This window comes from Chinchilla lanigera, unplaced genomic scaffold (genome assembly GCF_000276665.1).
Source record: "Chinchilla lanigera isolate Chin_1 unplaced genomic scaffold, ChiLan1.0 scaffold00050, whole genome shotgun sequence".
Lineage (NCBI taxonomy): Eukaryota > Metazoa > Chordata > Mammalia > Rodentia > Chinchillidae > Chinchilla > Chinchilla lanigera.
The window spans coordinates 14,224,348-14,238,766 of NW_004955451.1; the positions used below are offsets into that span (position 1 = coordinate 14,224,348).

Genomic DNA, 14,419 nt, shown 5'->3' on the forward strand with positions numbered 1-14,419 from the left:
GCTGTGCCGCTGAGCTAAATCCCCAGCCCCTAAATAAATAATTTTAAAAAGTGTTAGGGATGTAACTCAGTGCAAAGGTTCTATAATCAATCAATCAAATTTAATAAAAAAAAATTAATTGCAGAGTTATAAATGAGACATCCATGAATAAGGAAGCTAGAGCATTTGCAGGTATATGGCAACCTAAGGGCAGGAGAATGGTGACAGAAGAGAAATCAAATATCCAAGACACTTCTATGATCAGGTCTGTCCTAGGAAAAGGAAACTACTAAAAAGGGCTTAGATTCTTCATCCAATGAACTCTGGAGGGTTGCAAATCCAACACATCTAAACAATTCTTTTTTTCTTTTCTTTTTTTTTTTTTTAAACAATTCCTTTTTTCAGACTTGGGAAAAAGTGCTTTTAGAAAATTAAATTGCTATGACAATGCCAGCTACTATATCAGTCACACTACACATTTATAAATATTCACAGCCCATACTACTATGACAATAGTAAAAGGAAACAAGAGCAGCAACAAAATACATTCCCTAGTTAGTACTGCCCTCCACACTGGGCGAATGAAAACACAGGTAAAGGGTAGCCTACGCTTATTCTGAGGCTCCCTCTTGTCAGCAGGCTTACAAATGAACTTCCGAAGACCACCAGTTCATGAATCAGTGTGCACCTACTCCAGGTGAGAACTGTAACTGTTGGCTCCTTCTGGAGCATTCTGGAAATATACCCAGGGAGACTTACTGATTTAGTGAAACCATGGAAGGGTATCTATTCATACTGCAATATAATTTTTAAAAAACAGGTTCAAATTTGGGTTACTGGCTGATGCACACTAAACTGTTAACGGAGCAGGCTGAGTGTAAAATTTATCTCCTCAACATTAATACTCTAAGACAACCCCAGGTGGAATCTGAGAATTTCACAGTTTGAAATAAAACTGATATAATAATTTTCTTAAATTCTCAGAAAGTCTTAAACCTTGGTTTTAACTTAAGCAGAGAAATTTCCACTTATTTTAAAGGGAAAAATAACTCAGTAGAAAAAGCTACAACTAATAAAAGGTTATATTCAAGCCTGTTACTTTTACCGTGGCAGATTATTACATATGTACCTTAAATATAATATGATTTTCCTGAAAAGTGAAGCAAAAATTTGTTTTCTTGGTATTGACTCAGTTTTCTCAAGCCTTCTGAATCAATGATGAAGTTTTGTTTATTTTTATCCCAGAATTCCTGAAGCTAGATCAATTCTCAGCAGGAATGACTTGACTTTTATCCCCCATGACATGTGACAACAGAGATATATTCATTTATATTTTATTTATTTATTTATACCAAAGTAAACAAACATGTGTATCTTTTTTACTGAGGGTATATGTGTGCTAGGGACAGAACCTGGGGCGTTCTGTATGCTACAGAAGCACTCTACCACTAAGCTATATCCCTAACCCTTGGAGGTACTTTTGCGTGTCATAGCTGAAGAAATACTACTAGGAACCAGTGGAGGGCAGCTTGGAGTGCTGCTGAGCATCATACAATGCACTAGGCAGTCCCCTTGAGCAGATTTTTCCAAATCAAATTGTCAATAGTCCTGAGCTTGAGAAATTGGGATAGATCAAGTACGGTTCAAATTCATGCTAATTCAATTCCGAAAGTGAGTAGGTACAGAATGAAAAATTTTGCTCAAGAAAATAAATTAGTTTCTGTGGACTATATAGTAATTTGTGAAGATTCTCAAAATCTGAATATACTGCTAGGTGTGGCGGCACACACCTGCAATCCCAGCACACAGAAGCTGAGACAGGAGGATCACTGTGAGATTGGGGTTAGCTACATAGTGAGTTCAAGGTCAGCCTGAACTACATGGCAAATCTCTGTCTCAAAACAAAACAAAACAAAACAAAACAAAACAAAACAAACATGCCTACATATAAACAATAGCAGTAGCACATGCCTATAGTCCCAGCTACTTAAGAAGCTGAGGCAAGAGGATCCTTCGAGCCCAGAACATAACACTAATCTGAGCAACACAGAATGACCCTATCTCAAAAACAAAAGAAGAGATTATCTATAAATATCAAGGAATAAAAATGTTATTTGCTCACCTTAACTGCTGGACAAGCTCTGGACAACTCTGAAATCAAAGAAACTATGTTAAAATATTAAACTACATGAACACTTTGAAGACATAAACAGTTTTTCTCTTTTAATAATAACACATGCTTTGTAACAAAAACATTAAAGCTACAGAAGGCCCTTATATTAAGATACAAAAAGCATCTTCCTACATGGTGAGTGGTGAATCACGGAGTAGGGTGTAAAATTAAAAACCAAAATACAGGAATAGTTTACAAAGAAATGAACACTTAGTAGCTTGTTAAAACATTAGGAACTCTCTTTATTGCTATCCCTGGAATCTATATTGAACTCAGTGACTACATACATTTTACATTCATTCCTATCAGAGGACTTTTCTCAGATTTGTCCTTGATTGTAATCTCTTTGAGGATGGGAACTGTAGGATCTATTTCTGTATCCCAGGCACCTATTGTTCAACTGCGGCTCATTTTTGTTGATATGAAAAGGAAAGGGTTCCTCTGGTGTTTCTGTTTGTCAAAGCCTTTGGATGGTGTCAGAGATGGACCAAGTTACTCTAAATTACATTCTAAAGACAACAGTGTAGCCCACCACATCATCCCTACAGTGGCTCATGAAAAAAACCTATACCCAAGCTATTAAAACCCCAACAATTCATTTTTAAATTATGTTCCTAAATAAACCCCACAGATTCCAGTGAAATATCAACAACACATACCACAGGATTCTCCCCATGGTGAGCCACTTTTACATCACAAAGCTGTCCTGCAGGATCTAACTGCACTTCCACATAGAACATATCTGACGTGATGTAACATTCAGTGCCACTGGCACTGAGATGAGAGCCCAGTCTAGCAGGAACAAATCAAAACAAAAATTAATAGAAGACACATAAATAAAGCCACCCAAAGTTAACACTAAGTGAAATATTTCTGCCTACAGATGAGACTACATACCCATTCTGTCTTGCTATTGACTCCAAACGATCAGTCATTGCTGGTAAAGATGTTACTATGAAAAAATTTTTTAAAAAGAAGTCACAAAGAGTGTTCCAAATACATGGTATTCTTTAAAGACAGAAATGTACTAAGGAGTATATCCCATTTTCCAAAGCCATAAACATATTTAATAGTTCAAATGCTTGTAACCTGCACCAGGTTTATTGGTTAAGGTCTGCCTGGCATGCTTAAGGCCTTAAATTCAATCCCCAGCTTCACAACAGAACAGAACAAAACAGAACAAAAACCCGCAATGTTCACAGTATTATTTACAACAATTAAAAGATGGATCCGGGGCTGGGGATTTAGCTCAGCGGCAAAAAGCGCCTGCCTGGCAAGTGCAAGGTCGTGAGTTCGGTTCCCGGTACCAGAGAAAAACCAAAAAAAAAAAAAAAAAAAAAAAAAGACCAGCTTGGGCTACAAAGTGAGCTCAAGGCCAGCCTGAACTGCGTAGTGAGACCCTGTCTCAAAAAGACCAAAAAAAAAAAAAAAAAAAAAAAAAAAAAAAAAAAAAAAGATGGATCCATCCCAAGTGTCCATCAACAGGTGAATCAGATAAACAAAACATGGTATATAGAGCGAAATATTTTTTAACCCTCTAAAGTAAAGAAATTCTGTGTGTGGATGAAGGTATAACTCAGTGGCAGAGCACTTGTCCAGCATGCATAAGGCCTTGTGTTCAATCCCCAGTATCACAGGAGGTTAAAAAAAAAAAGGTAAAAGAAATTTTGATATATGCTTCAACAAGGATATACCTTTTTTTTGGTTCTGGGAATCAAACTCAGGACCTTGCACTTGCCAGGCAGGCCCATGTGCCATTGAGCTATACCCCCAACCCAACAAGGGTGTACCCTGAAGACATTTTGCTAAGTGAAATAAACCAGTCATGGACAAATATTGATTACACTCATATGAAACATGCAAAGTAGTTAAGATCATAAAGATTGGGGCTGGGGAATTAGCTCAGTGGCACAGCGCTTGCCTGGCAAGCGCAACGTCGTGAGTTCAATTCCCGGTACCAGAAAAAAACAAAAACAAAAACAAAACAAAACAAAAAAAAGAGAGAAAGTAGATGGTGGTTGCCAGACACTGAGAGAAAGAGAAAGTGGGACACTATTGTTTAAAGGCTACAAAGTGTCAAACTTTGGAAGATGAAAGAAGTTGTGCAGGTCAGGTGTGGTGGCACACACCTGTAATCCCAGCACTCAGGAGGCTGAGGCAGGAGCATCACTGTGAGTTTGAAGCCTGCCTGGGCTACAGAATGAGTCCTTGTCTCAAAAAAAACAGTGAATGTAGTCAATGCCACTCAACTATTTAATTAAAAATGATTAAAAAGGTAAAGTTTGTTATGTATATTTTAGCACAATTGAAAAAAAAGAAAAAACTCACCTGAATTAGGTTCATTTGTGGTAGGTCAAAGTAAATTTGTGTGTGTGTGTGTGTGTGTGTGTGTTTATGTGGTGCTGAGGAGCCAATATAGGCCTTTGTATGTTTTAAGCATATGTGCTACATGTGAGCTACATACTCAGACTACTGAAATATCTTTTTACTTTCATTTTTGCCAAAATTAAAATTAGTCATTATAAAAATAATTAACCAAACTCATGAGTTAAGTTGTATGCTTGCTTTACCGAAAAAAAAATTTTTGTTGATGTTTTTTGAGACAGGGTCTTGCTATGTAGTTCAGGCTGGCCTCAAACTTGCAGCTATCCTCCTGCCTTCTGAGTGCTGGGATTACAGCATGTGCCACCATGCCTGGCTACTTTTCCTGAAAATTTTGTCCACAAACACTTTAAAAGGTTTTAGAGTTGAAATGTCCATCTTCTTACTAAGAATTTTTTTTTTAAACGTGAAAAAAAGAAAAAGAATTTTCTCTTTGTTATTCTGCATCAGTTATATTTTATCTAAAACAGCATGAAATGTACGTTTCAAAAGTTCAAGGAAGAGCTCATTTCAACTTCATAAATGAAAACAAGAGCTACTTCAATATAGAAAATTAGGGGCTGGGGATTTAGCTCAGTGGCAAAAGCGCCTGCCTGGCAAGCGCAAGGTCGTGAGTTCGGTTCCTGGTACCTGAGAAAAACAAACAAACAAAAAAAATATAGAAAATTAGCCTAGCTCAATTTACATTTCAGGTGTAAATATAAAACACCTGACCTATATCCCCGGTCCTGGGACAGGGATATAGCTCAGCAGCACAAGCACCTGCTTGGCAAGCACAAGGTCCTGAGTTCAATTCCCAGTACCAAAAAATAAAATAAAATAAAACAAAACAAAACAAAACAGTCCTTAAACTGGGGGTCTGGTGAAGTCAACACATTTCAAAGGTATTTACAAACCTTTAAGGGCCTTCTGCAATGTCTCCAAACAGCTGACCAAATGTTGATGGCCTCCAGAACTCATCACAACCCTCTTCTCCTGTATCAAGGGAGAAAATGTTGGAAGTAAAAATCAACCAAATCAACAATGCTTCAATTAAAAAAATTTTTTAAAAACATAGAAAAGTAACAATGCTTCAGATACATATATTCACTGTCCTAGTAGTAGTAGTTCACTATAGTCTATACACTCTATGATCTACAGACTCATCTGTGAATCCATCCACCCAAAGGAAGACATGTTCTTATCTGTGATGGTAGAAAGAGATATGCCTAGATCTAACATGAGCTTCAGGGAAAGAATGAGGAAGAATAAAATAAATGAAGCCAGGTATGTGGTGCACATCTGTTATCTCAGCATTCAGAAGGCTGAGGCAGGAGGATCGTAAGTCTAAAGCCAACCTGGGCTACATAGCAAATTTAAAGCCAGCCAGAACTACACACCAAGACCCTGTCTCAAAAAAAAAACCAACATCTACTTCCTATAGAAGAAACTATATCCTAAAATTTAGGTTTTTTGAATTTTATTGTTGTTATTATTATTATTGTTATTTTTAAGAGTTAAAAAAAACTCACTGGAGAAAAGGAATGGGGAGTAGGAATAGTTCCTGAGAGACAGGAAGGGTCCTAAAAGAGTTGACCAAGATTTAGATATTTAAAGGAGGTAGCTCAGAATTCTCAAAGATACATACTCCTTATTTAAAGACTGAGTTCTGTTCATGTGGCTAGGTGGTTAAATGAATTGGTCACTAAATGAGGAATAGCATAGAATATGTATGTTATAATATTTAGAACAAAGAAATGGTCAAAGGAAACTCTAACTTGCTGACTGTTTTTATTTGCATAACATACACCACTATAATGTATAATAAAACATAAAACTATAGAACTGTACTGTACAGGACAATCAGCAAAAATCACAGCACTATATAAACAAGGTAGCCAGCATGGTGACGCACACTTATCATCCCAGCACTTGAGAAGCAAAGGCAGGGGGACTTCCGTAAGATGGGGGCTAGCCTGGGCTACAGAGTGAGTTTAAGACCAGCCTGAATTACATAGCAAGATCCTGTCTCACAATGCAAAAAATAGGGCTGGGGATTTAGCTCAGCGGCACAGCGCCTGCCTGGCAAATGCAAGGTCGTGAGTTCGATTCTCAGTACCAGAAAACAAAACAAAACAAAAAATGAGTAATAAACAAGGTATATTTTTAAAAAAAGACATTGAGGATCTATAAACAAGATGTATACCAAAAAAAAACCTGTAAATCTGAACAGTCTGCCTCCGTGCTCTGAATGACCATTAAACAGAACGGCAGGTAATCTGAGAAATGTAACCTAATCTTAGTCAAACTCTTACAGAAAATGTAGTTCACAAAAAAGATTCCCAAAGAGCAAAACCTTTACATAGTTTTTCTAACTCTATCCAAAGAAGTTTTTCTCTGCAACACATTCCAGCACCCAGAAATGTTTTTTGCGTTTTTTTTTTTTTTTTTGGTTTTTTTCCAGTACCAGGAATCGAACTCACGACCTTGTGCTTGCCAGGCAGGTGCTGTGCCACTGACCTAAACCCCCAGCCCCCAGCACCCAGAAATGTGAACAGTTTTTTGGTCCAAGGATAGTGTTTCAGGTTTTTCCATGCCCTAAATAAAGCTCTAATTCCACTCTCCTGGAACAAACATCTGACTTATTAATAATCTGTATTCTCTTGTACTCTGAATAAAGAAAGAGATTTTCTGTGCAATGAAAACCAGATTTAGAAAGTAGAAAGATAAAACCCTGTTGTCAATTAATAAATTCGCATTCTAATTTACATGTTAACCTATTGGGATTTGGTTGGCATGCAGGTATTTTTTTTTAAAAATCTTAAAGAAGGGGCTGGGGATTTAGCTCAGCAGCAAAGTGCGCCTGCCTGGCAAGCACAAGGTCGTGAGTTCGGTTCCCTGTAGCGGAGGAAAAAAAAAAAAAACAAAAAACAACACCTTAAAGTCTGTACCTATCAATAAAATTAGGTTTTTCTTTTTCTTTATTTTTTTTTCAGAGTTGGGGATAGAACCCAGGGCCTCGTACAAGCTATGCAAACACTCTACACTGAGCCACATCTACCAGCCCAAAATCAGGTTTTGGAATTTGTAAAACTGACAGGTACACAACAGAAGACATGATGATCAGAATAAGACACTGTTTTCCCCAAAAGGGTGGACCTTAATAGAACATATTCCAAACTAGATACAGTTGCCATGGAATATTAAATGACATCTGAATTTACAGACTGGAAAAACTGCCATTTTTCATTTATTCTTAGACTTTTTTTTTTTAATTTTTTTTTGTTTTTTTTCCAGTACCAGGAATCGAACTCATGACCTTGAGCTTGCCAGGCAGGTGCTGTGCCGCTGAGCTAAATCCCCAGCCACTTTTTTTTCTGAAACAGGGTCTTATTATGTAATTCAAGCTGCCTTTGAACTCACAATGTTGCTCAGGCTGCCTTGAATTTACAGAGATCTTCCTGCCTCAACACTCCACATGCTTGGATTACAGGCAAGAGCCATCATACTTTGCAACATTTTTAAAAAAAATACCTTCTTTACACAAAGCAGGGTGTGAAAATACATATGCATTTACAGAATCTATAGTTACAGAAATCTTTTAGCAATATCACATTTCGATATTCACTACCTTGACTGCTCCTTACAAGAAAACTGTGAAAAACCCAACTGATGTTATTATGCACTTCCATCTTCCTGATGAGGAAACTGAAACTCAAAAAAGTTACATAATTTCTCCAAAGGAACACAGGTGGTAAGTACTGGTGTCAAGCCTAAAACACACGGGTTTTGTTCTGCTTTTCTGCAATGCTGGGAGATGAAACCCAGGCCCTTACACAGGTTTGGTCAGTGCTCTACCACTAAGGTATACCCTACCCTGAAATACTGAACCATTGACAGCAAATTCAATTCATGTAATGCTAGTGCTATACATAATCATTTTAAGCATTAATAAGTCTACTAAAAGGGGATATAGCTCAGTGGCATAAGCGCCTGCCTGGCAAGCACAAGGTCCTGAGTTTGATTCCCGGAATAAAAAAAAAAAAAAAACAAGTCTACTAAACTGTACTGACCAGAACCAAACTCTAATTTGGTAGAGGACAGACTATCATCACTAAATATAACATATACACAGAAGCCCAGGGTGGCGGTGCACTGGAATCCTGCACTTAGGAGGCTGAGGCAGGTGAACTGCAATGAGTTCTGGGACACACACAGTTAAGTTCAAGGTCAGCCTGAACTACGCTGTGAGACCCTGTCTCAAAAAACAAAAACAAAACACAAAAACCAGGGCTGGAGATATAGCTTAGTGGCACAGTGCCTCCCTAGCAAGTGCAAGGTCCTGAGTTCAAAAAAACAAAACAAAACAATACAGGTCCTGAGTTCAATTTCCAGTACTAAAATAACAAACAAGCCAGGCATGGTAACGCAAACCTGTAATCCCAGCACTCAGGAGGCTGAAGCAGGAGGATCATTTTGAGTTCAAGACCAGCCTGGGCTACAAAATGAGCTCAAGACCAGCCTGAACTGCATAGCAAGACCCTGTCTCAAAAAAACAAACATAAATAAATAAAAATGAATGAACAAAAAAAACCCCATATACACAGAAAAATTACCATACCGTAAGTGAGGTGAGCATGACGTAAACATTCTCATATAATCATTGGCAAGGTCAAAAAAAGGAATAATGGGGCTGGGAGAGCACTGGCCTAGCCTGCACAAGGTCCTGAGGTAGAGCCCCTAGCACCACAAATAAAGAAATGAAAGAAAGCCTTGGCCGGGCATGGTGGCACACACCTGTAATCCCAGCACTCGGGAGGCTGAGGTAGGAGGATCGTTCCAAGTTTGAGACCAGGCTTGGTCTACAAAGTGAGCTCAAGGCCAGCCTGAACTGCAGAGCAAGACCCTGTCTCAAAAAAAAAAAAAAAAAAAAAAAAAAAAAAAAAAAAAAAAGCCTTCTTGTCATTTGACCATCACTAGAATCACACGTGAACTTTCAACATCCAGCTCTTAACATCCAGCCACCACACACCACTACATACCGTCACCCTCCACTTAACTAGATGAAAGATCCTCACATCAGTGACTGATTCAGTAAGAAACAATACAAAAGAAAGAAGTTATTAATGCATAGATGAAAATACAGAGTATTAAGAATGAATCAAGCCACATGTGATGGCACATGCCTGTAATCCCAACATTTGGAAGGAGGTTGAGGTAGGAAGACTGCCACAAATGTGAGGCCAGCCTGATCTACATAGCAAGACCCTGTCTCAAAAAAAAGAGAAATGAATCAAAAAAAGAAAAAGAATAAAGAATGAACGAATCCATTTAGGCATAATGGTGCAACCCTGCAATCCAGCACTTGGGAGGTTGAGGCAGGAGGATCACCACGGGTTTGAGGCCAGCCCGGGCTACATAGTGAGTTTAAATTCATAGTGAATTCACCTCAATTCCACTACTCTGGGAGGTGAAACAGGATTTTAAGTTTGAGCCCAGCCTGGGCAACATAGTAAAACACTGTCCCAAAATAAAGGGCAAGAGATACAGCTCAGTGCGAAGGCCTTTGGTTCAGTCCTCAGTACTGCAGCGCCACAGAAGACAAACAAAAGAATAAATGAAAAATTCTATTAGTACTATATTGATACAATAAAGATATCACATTAGAATGCAGCTTGACAGGACGTAAAGGAAGTCCCTCTATACCAGTCTATCAAACATGTCCCTCATAGTCTTTTTATTTTTTTCCAACACTGTAGAAGGAACCCAAGGTCTCATACATACTAGGGTTCTACCACTGCGTTACCGTATATTCCCAGCCCAAAAACCTACTTCTCAGCACCTTTGCCTGATGTATATCAATGTCTTCAAAAAAAATTAATACAGCTTTATAAATATAGTCAGAATCTCCATATCTACAGATTCTACACTATTGGATGAGACCAACCATCAATCAAAAATATTCAGAAAGAGGGGGCTGGGGATTTAGCTCAGCGGCACAGGGCCTGCCTGGCAAGCACAAGGTCGTGAGTTCAGTTCCCCGTACTGGAAAAAAACCACCCGCCCCCCCCCAAAAAACATTCAGAAAGAAACCTGCTCTGTATTGAACATGATGAACAGACTTTTTTCTTACCATTCTAAACAATACAGTATAAAAAAAATTTACATAGTATTTACATTACAGTATTATGAGTAGTCTACAAATTATTTAAAATGTATGGGTGGGTGTCTGTTGGTTATAGTAAATATAGTGCCATTTAATATAAGAGACTTCAGGCTGGGTGTGGTGGCGCATGCCTGTAATCCCAGCACTTGGGAGGCTGAGGCAGGAGGATCACTGAGAGTTGGAGACCAGCCTGGGCTACAAAGTGAGCTTAAGGCCAGGCCAAACTGCATAGTCTCAAAAAGACCAAAACAAAAAAAGGGAAACTTCAGCATCCATAGATTTTAGTATCCATAAGGAATTTTGGAACCCTAAGAGGTCTGAAATTGAGTCACAAGCATTCAGGTGTCTTATGATAAAACTGAAAATATACTATTATATTGATCTTGAATAACTCCGTATGGGGAGCTTAGCTTATGAAATAATTATCTAAGCACAATACTTTACCCACTTCCCCATGATCCTCACCATGACTTGCCGCACAAGCTTAATGGTTTCACTCCAAGGTCGATTTTGGTTAAATTTTGCATGAAGCCTTTCCAAGAGGGAACTCATCTTATTCAGTTTTTCCGACTCTGCAACATAAGTCATGAAACATCACTAGAAACTCACATTAAGACCTTTCACACTTTTTCTTGTAAACAAAACCTCCATATTACATCTCAAGAATTCAGTCAAAGCATTTTTCACACAGTTACACACATATATCAAAACATGGCAATGATACCCAAAATTCTGGAAAATTATTATCCACTAGTAAAATATATACACTACCAAAATATTTTTGTGCATTTTATTTTGTTTTGTTTTTGAGACAGCTCAGGCTGCCCTCAATATAGCTCAGGCTGGCCTTAAAAAGTAGTACATAGCCCAGATGGCCTTGAACTCAGGATCCTGCTACCTCAGTCTGCACAGTGCTGGAATTAAGTTGTGTGCCACCATGCCCCGCTTTACTTTTCTGTATCATTTACATCAAAACATATAGATATTTAAAAATTTTTACTTAGTTTTGTTTTGAAGTGTTAGGGATTTTAAGAGCCAGGGTCTTGTTATGTTGCCCTGGCTGGCCTTGAATTTCTAGACTGAAGCAATCCTCCTGCCTCACCCTTCCAAGTAGCTGAGATTACAAGTGTGCAATACTGCACCTGGCTTAAAAGATATTTTTAACTGCAAGAAGACATGTATATATGAGTCTGCTGGAAGGAACACCACAGAAGAGGACTACCTTCTTATCAAAAATTTTATGAGAAAAAAAGCACTTCTAATTATGTTGATCTGCACAAAATTCCTCAATGGTATATTCTGAACGTACGTTTGAACATACTCTCATTATGATTAGCTTTCAATGTGAAAACACTGACTTCCTACTGGGCATGGTGGCACGTGGTGGCATGGTGCTAGTGAAAACTAGCACTAAGGAGACTTAAGGCAGGAAGATCATGAGTTCAAAGCCAGCCTCAGAGAGACTGCAAGAGCCAATCTTCTAAAAAAAAAAAAAAAAAATACTGACCTTAATATTTTGTCGTAATTTTGAAATGAACTATGATCAAGAAAGCAGTTTCTACTTGTCATTAGTGTTTTCTTATTTGAATTCTAACTAAAATTATAATGACAGAGAAGAGACCAGTAAAAAACAGTGAGTTTCCTCCCAAGCCCTATATCCTTTCTCTTAAAGAGTTGAAGTGTCTCCTATACATGAAGAGACCACTGGAGGTAAACACATATTATGCCTGTCTATGAGGAGGCGAGCGTAAGTTAATGTGGAAATAACCATCCTAACACAAAAGAAGAGACACGCTATGGAATACCTAAAGCAGGAAAAGTTCAAATCAGCTGCAGGAAGAATACAGGAAATGACAGTTGATGTCGGTATAGAAAACATGAGTGAACAACAATAAAGTGAGCTACGTTAACATGTAAGTATGGCCCAAACGCTGAGGAACTGTTTAAATGGGAGCGTGGAAATCCGGAGAATCAAGAGTAAAGTTCATCCGAAAGTTGTTTTTCAGCATTCCTGAGTTAGTTCGGCTACAGAAAGAATGAAAGTCTGCGCACCTTTAAAACACACAGTAGCTCATTAACCGAGCGCTACGACATTACAGGGAACTGCCAGCTTTTAACCCTAAGAATCTATTCATTCCACTCACGGCGAAACATTCCCCAGGACCTTTGCACTTCCTTCTGTGTTACTGGGTTTCCGTCCTTACTCAGACATCTCTGCTGGAACGAAGCAGAACCAGGTTTTGGATTCGTCCGCCTAGTTTCCCATGACTTTGGGCTAAAAGTGTCCGGAAGCCCAACTGATTGTCCCGAACTGTGCAGGAAACCTTCGAGGAAGCTGGGATCCACCATCACCCGAAATCGTGGCTCCACTCGTTACCAAGGCACGAAGTGAACCTAACACACAGACCAACCCCTGGCCTCTGTGCCCCCGGAAAAGCGGTACTCGCCGGGCGTCGGCCCCCACCCCTCTCCCAGATTGGCTCCCCCAGCTGTGTCCCGCCTCCTCCTTCCCCCCTCAGTCACTCACCCTCGGTTTCCCCCTGAGCTTTCATCCTGACCGTGGTGAGGGCCCGGGACACCACGAGAGCACAAGCCTTTCCCCACCCCTAAGAGGGGAACCAGGTTGGCTCGAACTCCCGGGACGCAGGGCACCCGCAGTCCCCACTCTTCCCGGGAAGGTTCAGTCTGAAGTCCCCGGCGGCAAGAAGAGAAAGGTGCTCGCGGCCGCCGCCATCTTCCCCAACGGAACTTCCCAAAGATCGCGAGATGAACTGTAAGAGTGCGAGAGAGAAAGAGAAAAAGAGGGCGACTCAAAAATCTCGCGAGAATTGGTTATTGCGTTATTCCCGCGAGATTTCTTCCCACCCAGCCTTCCTTTCACTCCGGTTGTGACGGGCGTTGCTGTCCGGGTATTGAACTTGCGAGCAGGTAGAGTTCCGCTCCTCTGCAAAAACTGGCGTTTTTCAGCTAGAGAGTCAAACAAGCTGCAAGTTAAAAGCTCTATCTCTCTTTACGGAAAAAGATTAGCTTGTCAGAGACTATTAGTATCACGAATGTTTTATCGAAGGTAGTACATTGTGGCTGGTGTATGGTAGAATGCATGCTTAAATTAGCATGCCCAAGGTCCTGGGTTCGTTTGCCCAGCACCGCAAATAATAATAATAGTAACAGTAATAATAATAATGCAAGAGTCCCCTGAGTACTACCTGAACTAAGTATGCTATTAAAAAGATACTGGTGCTTCATAACACGACGTTCAAAAACAACTTGATACACTTAATTACCATTTTCTAATGTTTAAAATATTGTAAGTACTTCTTGAATTATATTTTTGAAGATCTGGAGAATTTGAATTATTTGAAATGAAGTAAGCTGCCTTGAGATAATCAACGCACCTGATGGTATTAAGTATATTATTCATCTTTGATTGTATCCTCTTATGTAATCATGTGAAAACAAGCAGTTTCGTTTGTTCTCTACCTTGTACATTACACAGACTAGGTGTTCACCTCTGTGTGTCAATAAATCCTCACAGAGAAATTCAGAGGAGTGTTCAGAAGTTTATGGCCACTGTTACTGAAGAACTAGACAAAAACATCAATGCTATTAATGGGTAAAAGTTCTTCATGTAACTAAGACCAGTTTTATTTTTATTTATTTAGTTGGTTGATACAGGGTCTCACTGTGTAGTCCAAGCTGATGTTAAACGCATGATCCTCCTGCTTTTGCCTCCCAAAATA

General features: G+C 39.2%; 1 protein-coding gene across 5 annotated transcripts in view; it reads right to left on the minus strand.

The window, feature by feature from the left end:
• The window catches only part of Med1 (mediator complex subunit 1), a 33,484-nt gene extending 20,022 nt beyond the window's left edge, over positions 1-13,462 (minus strand). Inside the window, exons 1-6 of one of the 5 annotated variants that reach the window (XM_005394308.2) lie at positions 13,207-13,460; positions 11,145-11,251; positions 5,431-5,509; positions 3,050-3,104; positions 2,812-2,944; positions 2,102-2,130 (exon numbers count right to left, since the gene is read on the minus strand). In XM_005394308.2, coding sequence (XP_005394365.1) covers positions 2,102-2,130; positions 2,812-2,944; positions 3,050-3,104; positions 5,431-5,509; positions 11,145-11,251; positions 13,207-13,231 — 428 coding nt within the window. In that variant the 5' untranslated portion in view covers positions 13,232-13,460. Of the gene's footprint in view, positions 1-2,101; positions 2,131-2,811; positions 2,945-3,049; positions 3,105-5,430; positions 5,510-11,144; positions 11,252-12,823; positions 12,845-12,883; positions 13,061-13,206 lie in introns of those variants that run through there. The other 4 variants (XM_013519190.1, XM_013519189.1, XM_013519188.1 and 1 more) reach the window with 4 other exon arrangements.
• Positions 13,463-14,419: the final 957 nt, after the last annotated feature.